Source organism: Pipistrellus hanaki (genome assembly GCF_964339955.1).
Source record: "Pipistrellus hanaki genome assembly, chromosome: 9".
In the NCBI taxonomy this organism is placed as follows: Eukaryota; Metazoa; Chordata; class Mammalia; order Chiroptera; family Vespertilionidae; genus Pipistrellus; species Pipistrellus hanaki.
In genome coordinates this window covers 39,724,413-39,740,655 of record NC_140511.1, presented here as the reverse complement: position 1 = coordinate 39,740,655, position 16,243 = coordinate 39,724,413, and the positions used below count along the sequence as shown (strand labels likewise).

General features: G+C 38.7%; 1 protein-coding gene across 4 annotated transcripts in view; it reads right to left on the bottom strand.

Annotated features, from left to right (window-relative positions):
• Nucleotides 1-16,243, bottom strand: part of RSF1 (remodeling and spacing factor 1) — a 116,485-nt gene that overhangs the window by 71,874 nt on the left and 28,368 nt on the right. For all 4 annotated transcript variants that reach the window (XM_084895003.1, XM_084895002.1, XM_084895005.1 and 1 more), the window contains exon 2: nucleotides 1,781-1,872. In XM_084895003.1, the coding sequence (XP_084751129.1) occupies nucleotides 1,781-1,872 (92 nt within the window). The remainder of the gene's footprint in view (nucleotides 1-1,780; nucleotides 1,873-16,243) is intronic.

Below are 16,243 nucleotides of genomic sequence, written 5' to 3'. Positions count from 1 at the left end.
GGTAGGGCTATTTTTATTGATTTTAGAGAGAGAGGAAAGGAGAGGGATAGAGAGATAGAAACGTCTACAAGAGACGTCAATTGGCTGCCTATTGGACGCCAAGTACTGGAGACAGAGCCTACAACTTGGGCATGTGCCCTGACTGGGAAATGAACTGGGACCTCTTGGTTCATCGGTAAACGTTCAACCACTGAGATATTCTGACCAGGCAATATATATATGTATACTCACACACACACACACACACCCCTCACCAAGGATATGTTTTTATTGAGTTTAGAAAGAAAGAGGGGGGTGGAGAGAAAGGAAGAGAAACATTGATCCATTGCCTCCCTTAAGCGCCCAGACTGGGGATCAAACCTGCAACCTTTCTGGTTGACACTCCAACCAATTAAGCCACCTGACCATGGCAACATAGTTCAGATATTTAATTAAACATTAATTAATTAGGGCTTTTAGAAAATCCCGTAGCATTGAAGTTTTGAAATGCTGAGCCAACTTTGCAATGCTTCAAACTTGTGCAAAATTATTGAAATATATTTCATACTGAGTTTTTCAAAAGTTAAGCAACTCTACAATTGAGAGCTTGGGGTGTATATTTCCTCTCACAGAACTAGGGAGAATTGTGGCTACTTCAACCAACAGAGTATGGAGCAAGTGAACTTTCCAAATTCCTGACCCAAAGAATCAGTGAGCTAACTAAAATGATTATTGTTTTATGTCACTTAATTTGGAGTGGTGTGGTATACAGCAAAGATAATTGGAACAGCACATGTGATTTTTATAATAAAAACAAGCAACTCTTGTTTCCTCTTTTCATAGCACTGTATAATAACATACATTCCCCCAACAAAAAAAGGAACAGATATAAAAACACATATATCTATGTAAACATACATTTATATATTAAAGAAGACAAGAAAATGACATGGTTTTACAATCATCTAAAAACATAATCTAGATTAGCTGGTGTTGCTCAGTGGTTGAGTGTCAACCTATGAACCAGAAGGTGGTGGCTTGATTTCTGGTCAGAGCATAAGCTGGGTTGCATGCTTCATCCTCAGTATGGGAAGTGCAGGAGGCAGCTGTTTCTCTCTCTCTCTCTCTCTCTCTCTCTCTCTCTCTCTCTCTCTCTCTCTCTCTCTCTCTCTCTTTCCCTTCCTCTCTGAAATCAATACAAATATATTTAATAAATAAATAAATGAATAAATAAATAAAAATACAACCTAATATTCTGCTATGTCATAGATTCAAAATACCCCCAGGGGACATCATGAAGATAGACACATGCATCAGCTTAGGCTTCCAAAAATGGTATGGTTCTTAAAGTTTAGATGCAATTCCAGGTAATTTTTCCTCTATGGTCTTGCCTTAAATAGGATTTATCCTAAAACAACTGTTTTCTGATTACCTAGGTTGTTCTCATTAAGGATAGGTTTGGCCTTGTTGGTAACTTTGTTGATTGTCTTGGGCCTTACGTGTAACTTCTTGATTTGATCAGGATGATTTTCAGGATTAAATGAGAAGACATAAAAAGTCCTAAGCAGTGTATTAGGTACAAAACAGATACAATATCTCTGAAAGTTAGCTTTAGGACTCAAGGCTATTGCTTAATAGCTGCAAAAGAGAATAATCACATACTGATAGTAATCTGAATTTCTAAGTAATATTTTACAACTTTTGGTAGACTATTTTAAAACTTGAGCTTTATATAAAACATAACAAACTCATGGTAGGTACAGTAGTATTTTAATAGAGAAGGCAATTTCTAAATATTTACCTTGATCAAATATTTTTCCCATCTGTCTGCTGTAACGGATTTGCCAATCTTCCTCATCAACTTCAAATGAAGCTCCACCAATTCTTTTGGTACTTAAAATGAAGAAAAAATACTGTTAGCAAACAAAATTTTCTTAAAAATTGTAAACATTTAAATTATAGAAAAAGAACATTCCCCAAGACTGAATAATTTTTTTAAAAAGATGCGGACTTTAACTATCTCTTAGATCTCTGAGTCAGAAAAGAGTAAACTAGGGCAAGAAACTGAAAATTATTTCCTTAAAGATGAGTAGGTATATTCACATTTTCTTCCAAAATATCATCAAGTAATAGTAAACTAAAATGTCAACTGTGGACTTGTGGGTGATCATGATGTTGTCAGTGTAGGTTTATTGATTGTAACACGTGGTGCAGGATATAGACAGTGGGGGAAGAGAACACCTGGGAACTCTCTGTACTTTATGTTCAATTTTTCTGTGCATCTAAAACTGCTCTAAAAAATAAAGTCAATAAAAATACTTAATATACTATTAAATTTCTATTGTCTTTCATAGCACATATTTGGTTTCTTTTCTGAGACTGCAGACCAACATAGATTCATAGAATTACCATAGAAAGAAATCAAGGAACATATATTCCAAATTGACAAATATCGCAGAAGTAATCTAACAGTTTTCAAACTGTTTCAGAAACTACTCTTCCAATCTAACCCTTATCTATTGTGCTAAATTCCTCTATTGCATCCTTACAGATAAACGCTTGATAACCTTCAGTAAGAGAAAATTACTTTTCCTCCAAGGTTCTAATTATTAGAAAGTGACCCTTACACAAAATCAAAATCTGCCTTCCTCCCTGGTTCTTGTTCTTTTTCTCTTATACGTTCAACTCCCCTTATATTGGAACCTTTAAATATTTGAAGATTGTTTTATCTTTCTCCAGATTCTCTCTTCTAACTGTAACAACTGGAGTCCCTCCAAATATCCCTTGGCCATGATCAAATTATTATATTAATTATATTAATTAGATCTGAGGAAATTAAGAACACACACAACCAGTCAAGTTTAGCATTTCCCAAATACCAAAACATTAGTAACCTAGGAGAAATCAGAGTATACTATCTATAAAAGTTTCATTATCAATATATTGGGAAAATGCTAGATTAAAAAACATTTTTTTTTTAACCGCAGAACTTCTGGAAGCCTTTATTGATTGTTCCTATGTGAAGTGAATACCCAAGATAGGGACATATAATATTTAATTATGGAACTTTTGATTGGGAAACACACATTATCCTGTAGGATACAATGCTCTGAAGTAGGGGTGTCGAACTCAATCAGAGAAGGGGCCAAAATCTAAAATCCAGCCTAAATCGCGGGCCGAATGGTTTACTGAACAGTCATAAACTGACAATGTCATAAACTGACAGTGGAGTGCAGTGATGACAGCGCAGTGCGGGCCACATTGCAAGGCCTGGCGGGCTGGATTTGGCCCGAGGGCCTTGTGTTTGACACACGTGCTCTGAAGTACAGTATGGGAAATGATGGACTAATTCTTTTCATCATTCTTTCAGACTCTATTCTCCACTAAAGCTATTTCCAACTTGTAAGGACCTTCAAATATAAACACATTCAGCCATTCAACCAATTTTTGTAGGTCCACTATTTGTAAGTAAGAAATAATCTCTACCCTTAATGAGCCTTCTTAAGTGAGTTGGAAGTAAGAGAAGCTAGGAGAGGTGGTTATAGACAAGTAAACAGATAATTATATTAAGCCAAGACCTGAAGTTTGGGATTGAGGGTGGAGTGGAAAAAGGGGGGGAAGGACATTGCCTACAGAATTAACTGCAGATACAAAAAGCTGAAAAACAAAGTGATCATGAACTGGAGGCATGAATACAGAAAAAGGGCATGACGGCATGACCATGCAGAGCCTTATAAGGCTAGGCTAACAAGAACACATTTTATTTTAAAAATTTAGGCAAGAGAGTGCTCTGTGATTTAGAAAGATCTCAAAAAATTCAGGAAAATATCAATCCAGAAAGATGAGAATCACCTAAACTAAGGTAGAAGTGGTACAGAGAGAAGTGTGCAGATCTGAGAAATGCTTAGGAAAACAAATAATAAAACCTAGTGATTAACTGGTTATGCAAAGTAATAAAAAGCCAAAAACAGAGGCACTGGCATAGGGAATGAAGTAGATGTCAAATATAATACATTAGGAAGAAAAAGATCTGGGATCAATTATTAGCTGCAGCACTTGAACAAGGGGACTATGATTCTAGTTCAGTCTTTAAACAATGAATCTCAAAATCCTCATCTTTAATAAAGGGATGTATTTGTTATCTTACAATTTCAAAACTACAAGACATTACATAGTGTATTTTTAAATACTTTTTATTGATTAAGGTATTATATATGTGTCCTTATCCTCCCATTGTCCTCCCTATCCCTCTACACATGCCCTCACCCCCCTAGGGTCTGTGTCCATTGGTTAGGCTTATATGCATGCATACAAGTCCTTTGGTTGATCTCTCCCACTTCTCCCCACCCTCCCTGCCTTCCCTCTGAGACTTGACAGTCTGATTGATGCTTCTCTGTCTCTGTTTTTGTTCATCAGTTTATGTTGTTCATTATATTCCACAAATGAGTGAGATCATGTGATATCTATCTTTCTCTGACTTATTTCATTTAGCATAATGCTCTCCAAGTCCATTCATGTTGTTGCAAATGGCAGTTCCTTCCTTTTTACAACTTCATAATATCCCATTGTGTAGATGTAACGCTGTTTTTTAATCCACTCATCTGCTGATGGGCACTTAGGCTGTTTCCAGGTCTTAGCTATTGTACATAAATTGTGCTGCTATGAACAGAGGGATTCATATATCCTCTGTTTTCTATCCCACTTTACAAATATAGTCATAGTTGATTTAGGCATATAGAAATAGGTTATATATTACCTGATTTTTTTTGTTAAGAGCACTGGTGTTTCTAGTTTCTTGGGATATATTCATAGAAGTGGGATCACTGGGTCAAATGGGAGTTCCACTTTTAGTGTTTTGAGGAAACTCCATACTGTCCTCCACAGTGGCTGCATCAGTCTGCATTCCCACCAGCAGTGCATGAGGGTTACTTTTTCTCTGCATCCTCACCAGCACTTGTCATTTGTTGATGATAGCCATTCTGACAGGTATGAGATAGTATCTCAATTGTCATTTTGATTTGCATCTCTCGGATGATTAGTGACTCTGAGCATATTAATACTGTCTGTATCACATAAAATACCTTTGTTTTTATCATTGATATTCAGGGAACCAAGGTCAGTTCCAATTTCTCACTTTTCCCCAAACAGTAAGTGTCTTTTGTTTTTTTAATCCTCACCCAAGAATATGTTTTTATTGATTTGAGAGAGAGAGGAAAGGAGAGTGAGACAAACATCAATCAGTTGCCTCCTATATGCACCCCTCAGACCAGGATTGAACTTGCAATCTAGGTATACTCTCTGATCAGGAATCAAACCTGCAACCTTTCAGTGTACAGGATGATGCTCCAGCCAATCAAGCCAAACCAATCCACACTGAGCTGAGTGCTTCTAAACAGTAAGTCTTGATGATTTTGCCTTCCTACATCTCAAACCTATTCCCTATCCCCCACCCCCCACCCCCACCCCCGTACCTTCTCACTTCAGAAAAAATACCTTTAAATAATCTCCTATAATCAAACCAATCCTCTAAAACTACTGCTTTCATGTCAGTTCCCAGTTCATAAATATCACTTATGGTCCCTAAATACCTATATAAACTCATCCAAATTTCTTTCCATGGCCTCAGAGTCCCAATTTTCAGTGTCAACCTAATTCCAATCCTCTCTCACTTCCACACTGAAATCCTTGATTTAAATAATTTAGGCCTGTTCACTATCCACTAAGCATACATACTTAGTTCACTACCTATGTGGGCTTTATTCAAGTCCTTCAGTTTACTGTTTTCTGCCCACTTGAAATATTCTCATCTTTCAATTTCTGATAAATAAAAATCCCCAAAGTCTCTGAGATAGCTTTCCAATGATTCCAGCAACAACTCTGTCCTTGGGATGGCCATAATATCAATGCTGTCTACATCACTCATTTAGGAGTTGGCTAAAAACTTTGCATTATTTATGTATGCATGTCCTCTATATCATATAGATATATGAAATCAGACAAAAATTTGATACAATTGCAAATATTTTTAAAAACTCAAGAGTAAAAAAATATGCAAAATGTTTTCTATCCAATTTTACAAATGTAGTCCTAGTTGATTTAGGCATATTGAAATAGGTTATATATTACTTGATTTTCTTTCTTTTAGAGCACTGGCTCTTGAAAAGCACTGTCAATAGAAAATAAGATGAGCCACGTGATTTCAAATTTTCTAAAGTTCACTCATAAAAGTAAAAGAGACATAAAAATTAATTTCAATAGCTGAAGCCAGTTTGGCTCAGTGGTGGAGCGTCGGCCTGCGGACTGAAGGGTTCCGGGTTCGATTCCGGTCAAGGGCATGTACCTGAGTTGCAGGCACATCCCCAGTGTGGGGTGTGCAAGAGGCAGCTGGTCGATGATTCTTTCTCATCGATGTTTCTAACTATCTATCCCTCTCCTTTCCTCTCTGTGAAAAATCAATAAAATATATTTTAAAAAAAGAAAAAAAAAAAAGAAATACAGAATCTGAATACCCAGAATATAGGTTTCTTCCTAATGGAACAAAAAGCTCTACCTTTTCACATGCTGGATTTGATACATAACCTTCAACAGACCTGTTTCCTAAGGCCTCACGGTGAAAGATTTTGAAGCAGAAGAGAAGTTCAGAGGCTGTGTGAATTCATGGAAAACCTGGCAAATGAGGTAGGTATGATGCAACAATTCCAGACTGCATTACTGACCCAAGCACCAAAGATGTTCTATATTCTGACATTTTTCTAAGCATCTTTCCAGTACCAAACCTTAAGAATGCTGCCGAGTCTGCAATGCTACTTAAAATTCTTTTTAAGTGAAAGTTTACAACAGCTCATTAATTAAATGGCCTAATTCTTCTAATTTTTCAATAAAGTCTTTTACTTAAACTTCCTCTATACAAACATAGATATAATTACAGCCACAAGAACAGTTGATTTTATGCAGTCCAATGATAAGAGAGCATTGATTTTAGATATAGTGATTGGAAGATAAATTTACAGTAAAGTTTTAACTACTGGCCAGTTTTTATAATCTCTGTTGGGGAAGCACAGTTTTAGCAATAATGAGACTAGTTCCACAGACCTTCTGATTCTTATAATAACTGTTATACATTTATATACCTTATCTTCAAAGAGTTCATTTAATCAATAGTCCTAAAGTTTTCTAAAAAGCAAAGAAATTGTTCCAAACTATTGCTCTGTAGGGGAGGAAAAGTAATTTTCCCCCTACCCTTTTGGGTTCTGGTTGGAACATCCTTGTAATAAAAAACAGAAATACAGGAGAAAAAACTCCACAAAAGTTTAATGACATGCACACTTCATGTACACAGGGAGAGATCCAGGAAAACAGGAGCAATTTGTCAAAATGGCTGAAACCACCACCTTAAATACCATCGTCAGCTAAAAGGGATGTTACGTGGAAAAGCATGGTAAACAAGTGTAAGGTAGTTATAAAGATTTAAGTCGTAATCTTTTGCATTGATAAGAGTTTGCAGAGGTAAGGTCATCCCTTCCTTCAGGTATTGCGAGGGAGAAATCCCTAATAGAGGTTTCCCTTATAAATGTAAATGTATTTTACAAAGGTTAACTTCCATTTGGTTTTCAGAACTTCTCCCATGCCTATGGTCTCTTAAAATTAATTAGTCTAAAATAATCCTTGTGCCAAATAGACATATATTGGGAGTAACATTATCTTCCCCTATATCTCTTGAGTAATAACCCTGGTTACAGCCTGTTTCTGTGGTAAATACTGAAGGCAAATGTAACACAGTTATATCTTGTGTGATGCATTGCACTAAATCATGACAGCTACAACATCACTAAGCCACAGGAATTTTTTTCAGCTTAATTATAAAATTACTAGAGGCCTGGTACACAGATTCGTACATAGGTAGGGTGCCTTGGCATGACATGAGATTGGGCCAAAATCAGCAGTCCAACTTCCCCCAAGGGGTCCCAGATTGCGAGAGGGTGCAGGCCAGGCCAAGGGACCCCAGCAGTGCACAAATTCGTACACCAGGCCTCTAGTATGCATATAAAATCTTTGGTTAATCTCTTCCCACTCTTCCCCTCCCCTCTGAGATTCATCAGTCTGTTCCATGTTTCCATGCTTGTGCATTGAGCATCTGCCTCCTGGTGGTCAGTGTGCATCATAGCTACCCATCAACTGGTCACTTAGGCTGTTATATATATAGATGGGAACATTGCCTTATAAGCAGTCTGTTGTTGACTGAAAACTCATTATACATCATATAACTATATGCATATTATGAAAAACACTAGACAGAGTCAGGAAAAAGAGGAGCAAACTTCAATTTTCTCATCCAAAAATAGAGTTGTACCAGATGATCAAAGTCCTCCTGCTCTAATATTCAATGATTATGTCTATGTATGGAGTCAAGTATTTATTTTTCTTATAATAATGACAGCTAATCACGGGATATTAGAATTTTTTTTTAAATATATTTTATTGATTTTTACAGAGAGGAAGGGAGAGTGATAGAGAGCCAGAAATGTCGATGAGAGAGAAACATCGACCAGCCGCCTCCTGCACATCCCCGATGTGCCTGCAGCCAACGTACATGCCCTTGACTGGAATCGAACCCGGGACCCTTCAGTCTGCAGACCGACGCTCTACCACTGAGCCAAACCGGTTTCGGCGGGATATTAGAATTTTTTAACTGAAAGCAATGATCTAATTCACACTCTCTAACAAAATGGAAAACTAAGCAACTAAGATGTGATGTGAACTGCCCAGGTTCAAATAGAGGCCAAGCATGAGACCAGACTTCTCATCTTCAAATCCAGGGCTCTTTAATATTATTTTTTTTAATATATATTTTATTGATTTTGTACAGAGAGGAAGGGAGAGAGATAGAGAGTTAGAAACATCGATGAGAGAGAGTCATCGATCAGCTGCCTCTTGCACACCCCCTACTGGGGACATGCCCGCAACCAAGGTACATGCCCTTGACCAGAATCGAACCCGGGACCCTTCAGTCCTCAAGCCGACGCTCTATCCATTGAGCCAAACCGGTCTCGGCCAAATCCAGGGCTCTTTAGAATGTTCTTTTATAAATATCAAATGGATGGATCTAACTTACAAATCAAACCTCCCTTTCTGTACAGCTGTTTCTTGGTTTTGTACCTACACACTGTGAGACATTATCCATTTCTAAAAGGTAATCCAACAGTTGCCATAGCAACAGAAAGCTATTACTACTCCTTCCAACACATCCCTTTCCTACAACTTTATTGAGATATAATTCATATACCATATGATTCATCCATTTATAGTATACAAATCAATGATGTTAGTGATTAATTCTGTCATGATATACACAACATAAAACTTGTTAAAACCATTTTAAGTGTACATTTCAGTGGCATTAATTACATTCAAGCATTGTGCAACCATCAGCACTATTTTCCAATCCATTCCCACAGTTAAAACTCTTGAAAAAGTCACTCCACTTCCAAATTGCTTTATGGAAAATTTATAATAATAAAAGCAAAGTCTACTATAGTATATATTCTCAATAGAAACAATAGTGATCCCAAAGGGCCAAAAACTGGTACTCGAGGAAGGCAGAAAATTCCAGGTAATGGTTTATGGTTTTCCACATATTAACACTTTCTGACAAAACCTTATTCATTAGTACAATATTTAATTCCTATTGCTAGAGAGAAAATTTTAAATTAAATTAAAATTAAAATATCCTCTCTAGGGCTATGACCATGAAAAAAAGGTTGAGAAACACTTTGCTTTAAATTCAAAAGCAACCATTGTTACTCAAAATATGAAACACTACCTTGAGACAGTGCTCAAACTGCAAAAAAAAAAGGCTGTATCCCACTGAAATCCAAGCCAACTTGTAAACTGCCTAGCTACACCTGATTTTATCTTGAACAAGATAATGGAAAAAATTATCATGCAATTTTAATATTTAAATAAAGCAGGAAACTAACACTCTAGCTGAAACACTGGTTTTAAATTTACCTTAAAATGTTGATAATTAAGAAAAAACAAAAATTAAGTATTAACGGGAAAAAGTGGCTGGTATGGTCAGTGGTTGGGCATCAAACTATGAAGAAGGAGATCACGGTTTGATTCCTGGTCAAGGGTATATTTCCGGGTTGCAGGCTCCATCCCCAGTGTGGGGCATGCAGGAGGTAGCCAATCAATGATTCTCTCACATCATTGATGTTTCTATCACTCTCTCCCTCTCCCTTTCCTCTGAAATCAATGAAAATACATATATATTTTTTAAATTATAGTTTCTAAAAATAAATACAATAAACGGGGGGAATAAAGAAAAAGAAAAGGGTAGACTTCTTGACATCTAATAGTTTTAATTATCTTTATAGTCTCACTTTGTAAATATCTATCACTACCTCCTCCTTCCTTCTCTCTCCATGATGAGAGCCAGATCCATCTGCCTTTTTCATCACCTGATTCACAACACCAAGTACAGTTCCTGGTTCATTCAATTATCTGATGAACTAGAATAGCGAGAAGAAAATAAAGAGAGCTGAAGATAGGGAGAGAGGGAGAGAGAGGAAAATACAAATATTCTATAGGTAGAAAGGAAAAAAAGAGAGTTCCTATAGATGGGAAAGAGAAATTATCTGAACTAACAGTATGCAGGAAAGTGGTGAGGAGCATGAGATGAAAAAGATGGTGAAAGTAGCTTTGGGTTTCAGTTCACTGTGAGAGCCAACAAGTAATATTACTTGTTGCAAGTTCTTATTTGCGACTTATCTGCAAGTTCTTTCCCCCTTTCTCTTCCTTTCCAGGGAAGAGATGGAAGACTGAATGCTCCGGTGGATATTTGTATACAGAAATAAATAACATTTATATATTTAACTTAAGAAATACCTATATATAGTGATTTTCTAATATCAGACCTCTATAAAATGCCAGGCTTCTATCCTCACCACGTATGATACATTATTCTAACTAGAGGCCCGGTGCACAAATTTATGCATGAATGGAGTCTCTTGGCCTGGCCTGCCATTGGGTGAACCAGATTCAAGGCTGTCAGGGCCCCAACAGCAAACGAACCAACAGCTGATTCCCTGAGGAATTGAGCTCCCTCCTCCCTCCTGTCTGGGTCTGGGGTGCAGGTGAACCAGACTCGGGGCCATCAGGGCCCCAGCAGCAAAGTCTGGCTCAGTTCCCATCACAGCTACCGGCTGGTCCTTCGGTCCTAACAGTCACCTAAGCTTTTATATATATACTAGTGGCCCAGTACATAAAATTTGTGCATGGGGAGGGGTGTCCATCAGCCTGCACCTTCTTCATTCTGAGACCCCTTGGGGGATGTCTTACTGTCTGACAGTCGGACATCCCTCTCACAATCTAGGACTGCTGGCTCTCAACCACTCGCCTGCCTGCCTGCCTGCCTGCCTGCCCCAAATTGCTTCTGCCTGCCAGCCTGATTGACACCTAACAGCTCCCCTGCTGGCCTGGTCCCCCCCCCCCCCCCGCCCCACTGCCCTTCCCTACAGGCCTGTTTGCCCCCAACTGCCCTCCCCTCCTGGCCTGATTGCCCCTAACCGTCTCTGCCTTGGCTCTGCCACCATGGCTTTGTCCAAAAGGACGTCCGTAAAGTCTGCCAGTCTAGTTAGCATATTACCCTTTTATGATAGATAGGTTTCCCATCTCCAACGAACTGCAGTTTTGCTTTCTGCAGTCTCAATTACCCAAGGTCAACCACAGTAAAAAAATAATTAAAAAGTTTAAATTGCATGCTGTTCTGAGTAGTGTGATAAAATATTTCATCATCCCACCCAATCTTGCCTGGGTATAAACTGCCCCTTTGTCAGTGTATCTACCTCATTTAATTTCATCATGTAGGCATTATACCATCTCACATCATCACAAGAAGGGTGAGTATAGTACAATAAGATATTTTTAAAGAGACCACACTCACATAACTTCCATTATAATTCTTAATATAATTTTTGTTATAATCGTTCTATTTTGTTAGTTATTGTTAAGCTCTTATGGTTCTAACTTATTTTGCAAAATTGTGAACTTAGAAGAACTCCATCTCTTTCTTTTTTAAATACATTTTTATTGATTTCAGAGAGGAAGGGAGAGAGATAGAAATATCAATGATGAAAGAGAATCAGTCATTGGCTGCCTCCTGCACGCTCCCTCCTGGGGATAGAGTCTGCAATTGGGCATGTGCCCTTAATTGGAATCAAACCCAGGACCCTTCAGTCCACAGGCCGATGCTCTATCAATGAACCAATCCAACTAAGGCAAAAGTACTCCATTTCCTTATGAAAGTTATATGGTCTTTATTCCCTAGTAACAAGTGATAAGTTCATTTTCTTTCAAATCAACATTCATTTGACAAGCAAAAAATAACTAGATGAGCGAACTACTATGTCATCTTACAGTTTCTTGAAATTGTGACACAAAGCATAATTAAATAAGTTCATTATAATTTCTACAGTTATTTCAACTAATGAGGAAATGTATATGAAAACACTTTATAAACCATAAAGTAATATACAAACCAAAGTTACTGTTATTCACCACCAGATGGTGATCAATGTCTTATTTAAAGCAAAATGCTGACCCCTTATTTGGAGCCCAGCCAGCTAACTGTTAAAAATGTTCAATAAGCAAAGCAGACTGTCTGAATAAAATGTTGGTGATTTTTAAGTTTGGTCAGTTGAAACATTAGCAAAACACAAGCAATAAAAACAGGGTTAGCCTTGCCTGACCAGCATGGTTCAGTGGTTGAGCATCGACCTATGAACCAGGAGGTTGCAGTTCAATTCCAGTCAGGGTGTATGCCTGGGTTGCAGGCTTGATTTCCCATTAGGGGACATGCAGGAGGCAGTCTATTAGTGATTGTCTCTCATCATTGCTCGCTCGCTCTCTCTCTCTCTCTCTCTCTCTCTCTCTCTCTCTCTCTCTCCCTCCCTCCCTCCCTCCCTCCCTCCCTCTCCGAAATCAATAAAAAAAATTTTTTTAAATAGGTTCAGCCTGAAAACTTCAAAAGATTTGTTCCTGTGAATATTTCTTAATTCTAGACTTTAAGACAAAACACACATTTCTGGCAGTTTTATATATTGGTTATTTAACCATTCACTCCAATGATGATCAATATATGACCACGAGACTTTGTCTTTCCCAATGTTATTTTAAAGTAAATCCAGATATCATGACTTCATGCCTAAATATTTCACTGTGTATCTCTAAGGCAGTGATTCTCAATCTTTCTAATGCCTCGACCCTTTAATACAGTTCCTCATGTTGTGGTGACCCCCAACCATAAAATTATTTTTGTTGCTACTTCGTAACTGTAATTCTGCTACTATTAATGAATTGTAATGTAAATATCTCTGTTTTCCGATGGTGTTAGGCTCTACAGCAGCGGTTCTTAACCTGTGAGTCACATGGACATTTCTCTCTCCCCCTCCCATTTTCCCTTTCTATCTCTAAAGATCAATGGAAAAAATATCCTCGGGTTAGGATTAACAATAAATAAATGAATGAATGAATGACAATTCCTTACTGTCATAGAGTTTCCAGTCAAGTACAACTTTTTTTAAAATATATTTTATTGATTTTTTTTACAGAGAGGAAGGGAGAGAGATAGAGAGCTAGAAACGTCGATGAAAGAGAAACATCGACCAGCTGCCTCTTGCACACCCCCTACCGGGGATGTGCCCGCAACCAATGTACATTCCCCTGACCGGAATCGAACCTGGGACCTTTCAGTCCATAGACCGACACTCTACCACTGAGCCAAACCGCTTTCGGCAAGTACAACAACTTTTAAGTACCTTTAATTAACGAAAAAATCAAGTTGTATTTTACTGTTACCTCTAGTAGCAGATGCTGGCAGCAGCTCACCTTTATCCCCTCAGCACTTTGGGTTCCAGTGCAGGCCAGGGGAGTTAACTGTTCTTGGGAGCAGCTTTCAACCAATAACTGACAGAAGCTCCTTTACCCCTTGGCTGGGATAAATTTGAAATGTGATCTATACTCTCCCAGAGTTCAATAGGAAGATTCAGCTTCAGGTGTCAATAAAGTAACTTGGTAACATTCACTGAGTGGCCAGATTATTATGAACACCTCATCAGTACCACCTTTTGCCTTCAATACTGTGGCGATTCTTCTTGGCTTTGACTCCACGAGATCTTGAAAGGTGATGCAAGGAATCTGACACCATGCCTGATGAATAGCACTGTCCAGTTCTGTGAGGTTTGATGGTTGTGGAACCAATTGCCTGATGGCTTTTAACTTCGTTCCACAAATGCTCAAATGTATTGAGATGTGGTGATTGTGGGGGCCACCTAAGCAAGGTAAAGTCTGCCTCGTGTTCTTGAAACCACTCCTGCACAATATGAGCACCGTGGCATGGCGCATTGTCTTGTTGGAAGAAGCCATGTCCATTGAGATATGCCATCACCATGATAAGATGAACTTGGTCACCAATGATACTTACCCTGTTTTCCCGAAAATAAGACAGTGTCTTATATTAATTTTTGCTCCCAAAGATGCGCTAGGTCTTATTTTCAGGGGATGTCTTATTTTTCCATGAAGAAGAATACGGTACACATTTATTGTTAAATGAAAATAAAGGAAATTTATTACCTGTATACGGTACGGTAGTAAGGTAGTTGTCAACACAAACCAGACAAACTGTGAATCCTACAGTATCAAGAATTTACTCATTTATTCAATGACAATCATGTCATCATCTTCTGGAACATCATCATAACAATCCAATTCCTGAATTTCCTGGTGAATTTCTTGTGACTCCATTTCTTTCAGAATCAGTGGACCAAATCTCTCATGTTTAGCCTAGGGGGGCCTTATTTTCGGGGGGATTCCTTCACTCAGAAGGAAACCTGTAAGTAGGTCTGATTTTCGGAGGATGTCTTATTTTGGGGGAAACACGGTAGGTATGTTGTGCTATCCAGATGTTATTCCACACGAATTAAAGGGTCCAAATCATGCCAGGAAAACATGCCCCAAACCATAACATTGCCCCACCAGCTTGAAGGGTTGTACTCATGCATGTGGGGAGCATACTTTCATGCTGTTTCCATGAAATTCTCACTCTGCCATCTGCATGATGCAACTGGAAATGTGATTCATTGGACCACATGACTTTTTTCCAATGCTTGACTGTCCAATCCTTGTGTCCCTGTGCAAATTGGAGACGTTTTATCTTGGTAACTGCAGATAGCAAAGGTGTTTGAACAGGCCTTCAGCTTCCATATTTCATACGATGCAGTGTACGGCTAATTTGCCTACGAAGGTCAGGTGGTCATGATTATCTAGCCACTCAGTATATACTGTATCCGTTTTCCCCCCTTCCCAGTTTCACTTCCTCCTCCTTCATCAGTGTTTCTGGCATCACTTTTCAAGCAAACTACTTGCACTCACATTTTTGTCTCAAGGTCTGCTTCTTGGGTATTCCAATATAAGACAACCTCTTAGTGTTTCAATGAAAGCTATAGACATCCTAACAAAATCCTAACTAATAAAAAAGTAATATGCAAATTAACCATCCCTCCAAACACACAAGATGGCTCCCCCCTTGTGGTCAAAAATGGCTGCCCCCATGTGGACACAAGATGGCCACCACAAGATGGCCAGCAGGGGAGGGCAGTTGGGAGGGGCCAAGTCTACAAGGGAGGGCAGTTGAGGACGATCAGGCCAGCAGGGGAGGGCAGTTGGAAGGGACTAGGCCTGCAGGGGAGGGCAGTTAGGCATCTATCAGGCTGGCAGGGGAGTTGTTAGGGGAAAGCAGGAAGGCAGGCAAGCGAGCAATTGGGAACCAGCAGTCCTGGATTGTGAGAGGGATGTCCATATGCCCGTTGGACAGTCAGACATCTTTAAGGGGTCCCAGATTGGGACATACACCCCCATGCACAAATTTCATGCACCGGGCCTTTAGTGTAAACATACAAATTTCGGCTAATATGTTCAAAGTGTTAAGACAACCCAAAAGGCATACAAACTTCTCAGTTTAAAAACCCTTCTCTTCCCTACAGATTCAGGATAGTTGAGATGTTAATTATCTGATTAAGGTAATTTTTTATTAAGATAACTAGAGGCCCAGTGCATGAAATTCATGCATGGGGGTTGGGGGGAGTGGTGTCCCTCAGCCCAGCCTGCACCCTCTCTAATCTGGGACCCGTCGAGAGATGTCCAACAACCCATTTAGGCCCGATTTAAATGGGCAGTCAAACATCACTCTCACAATCCAGGACTATTG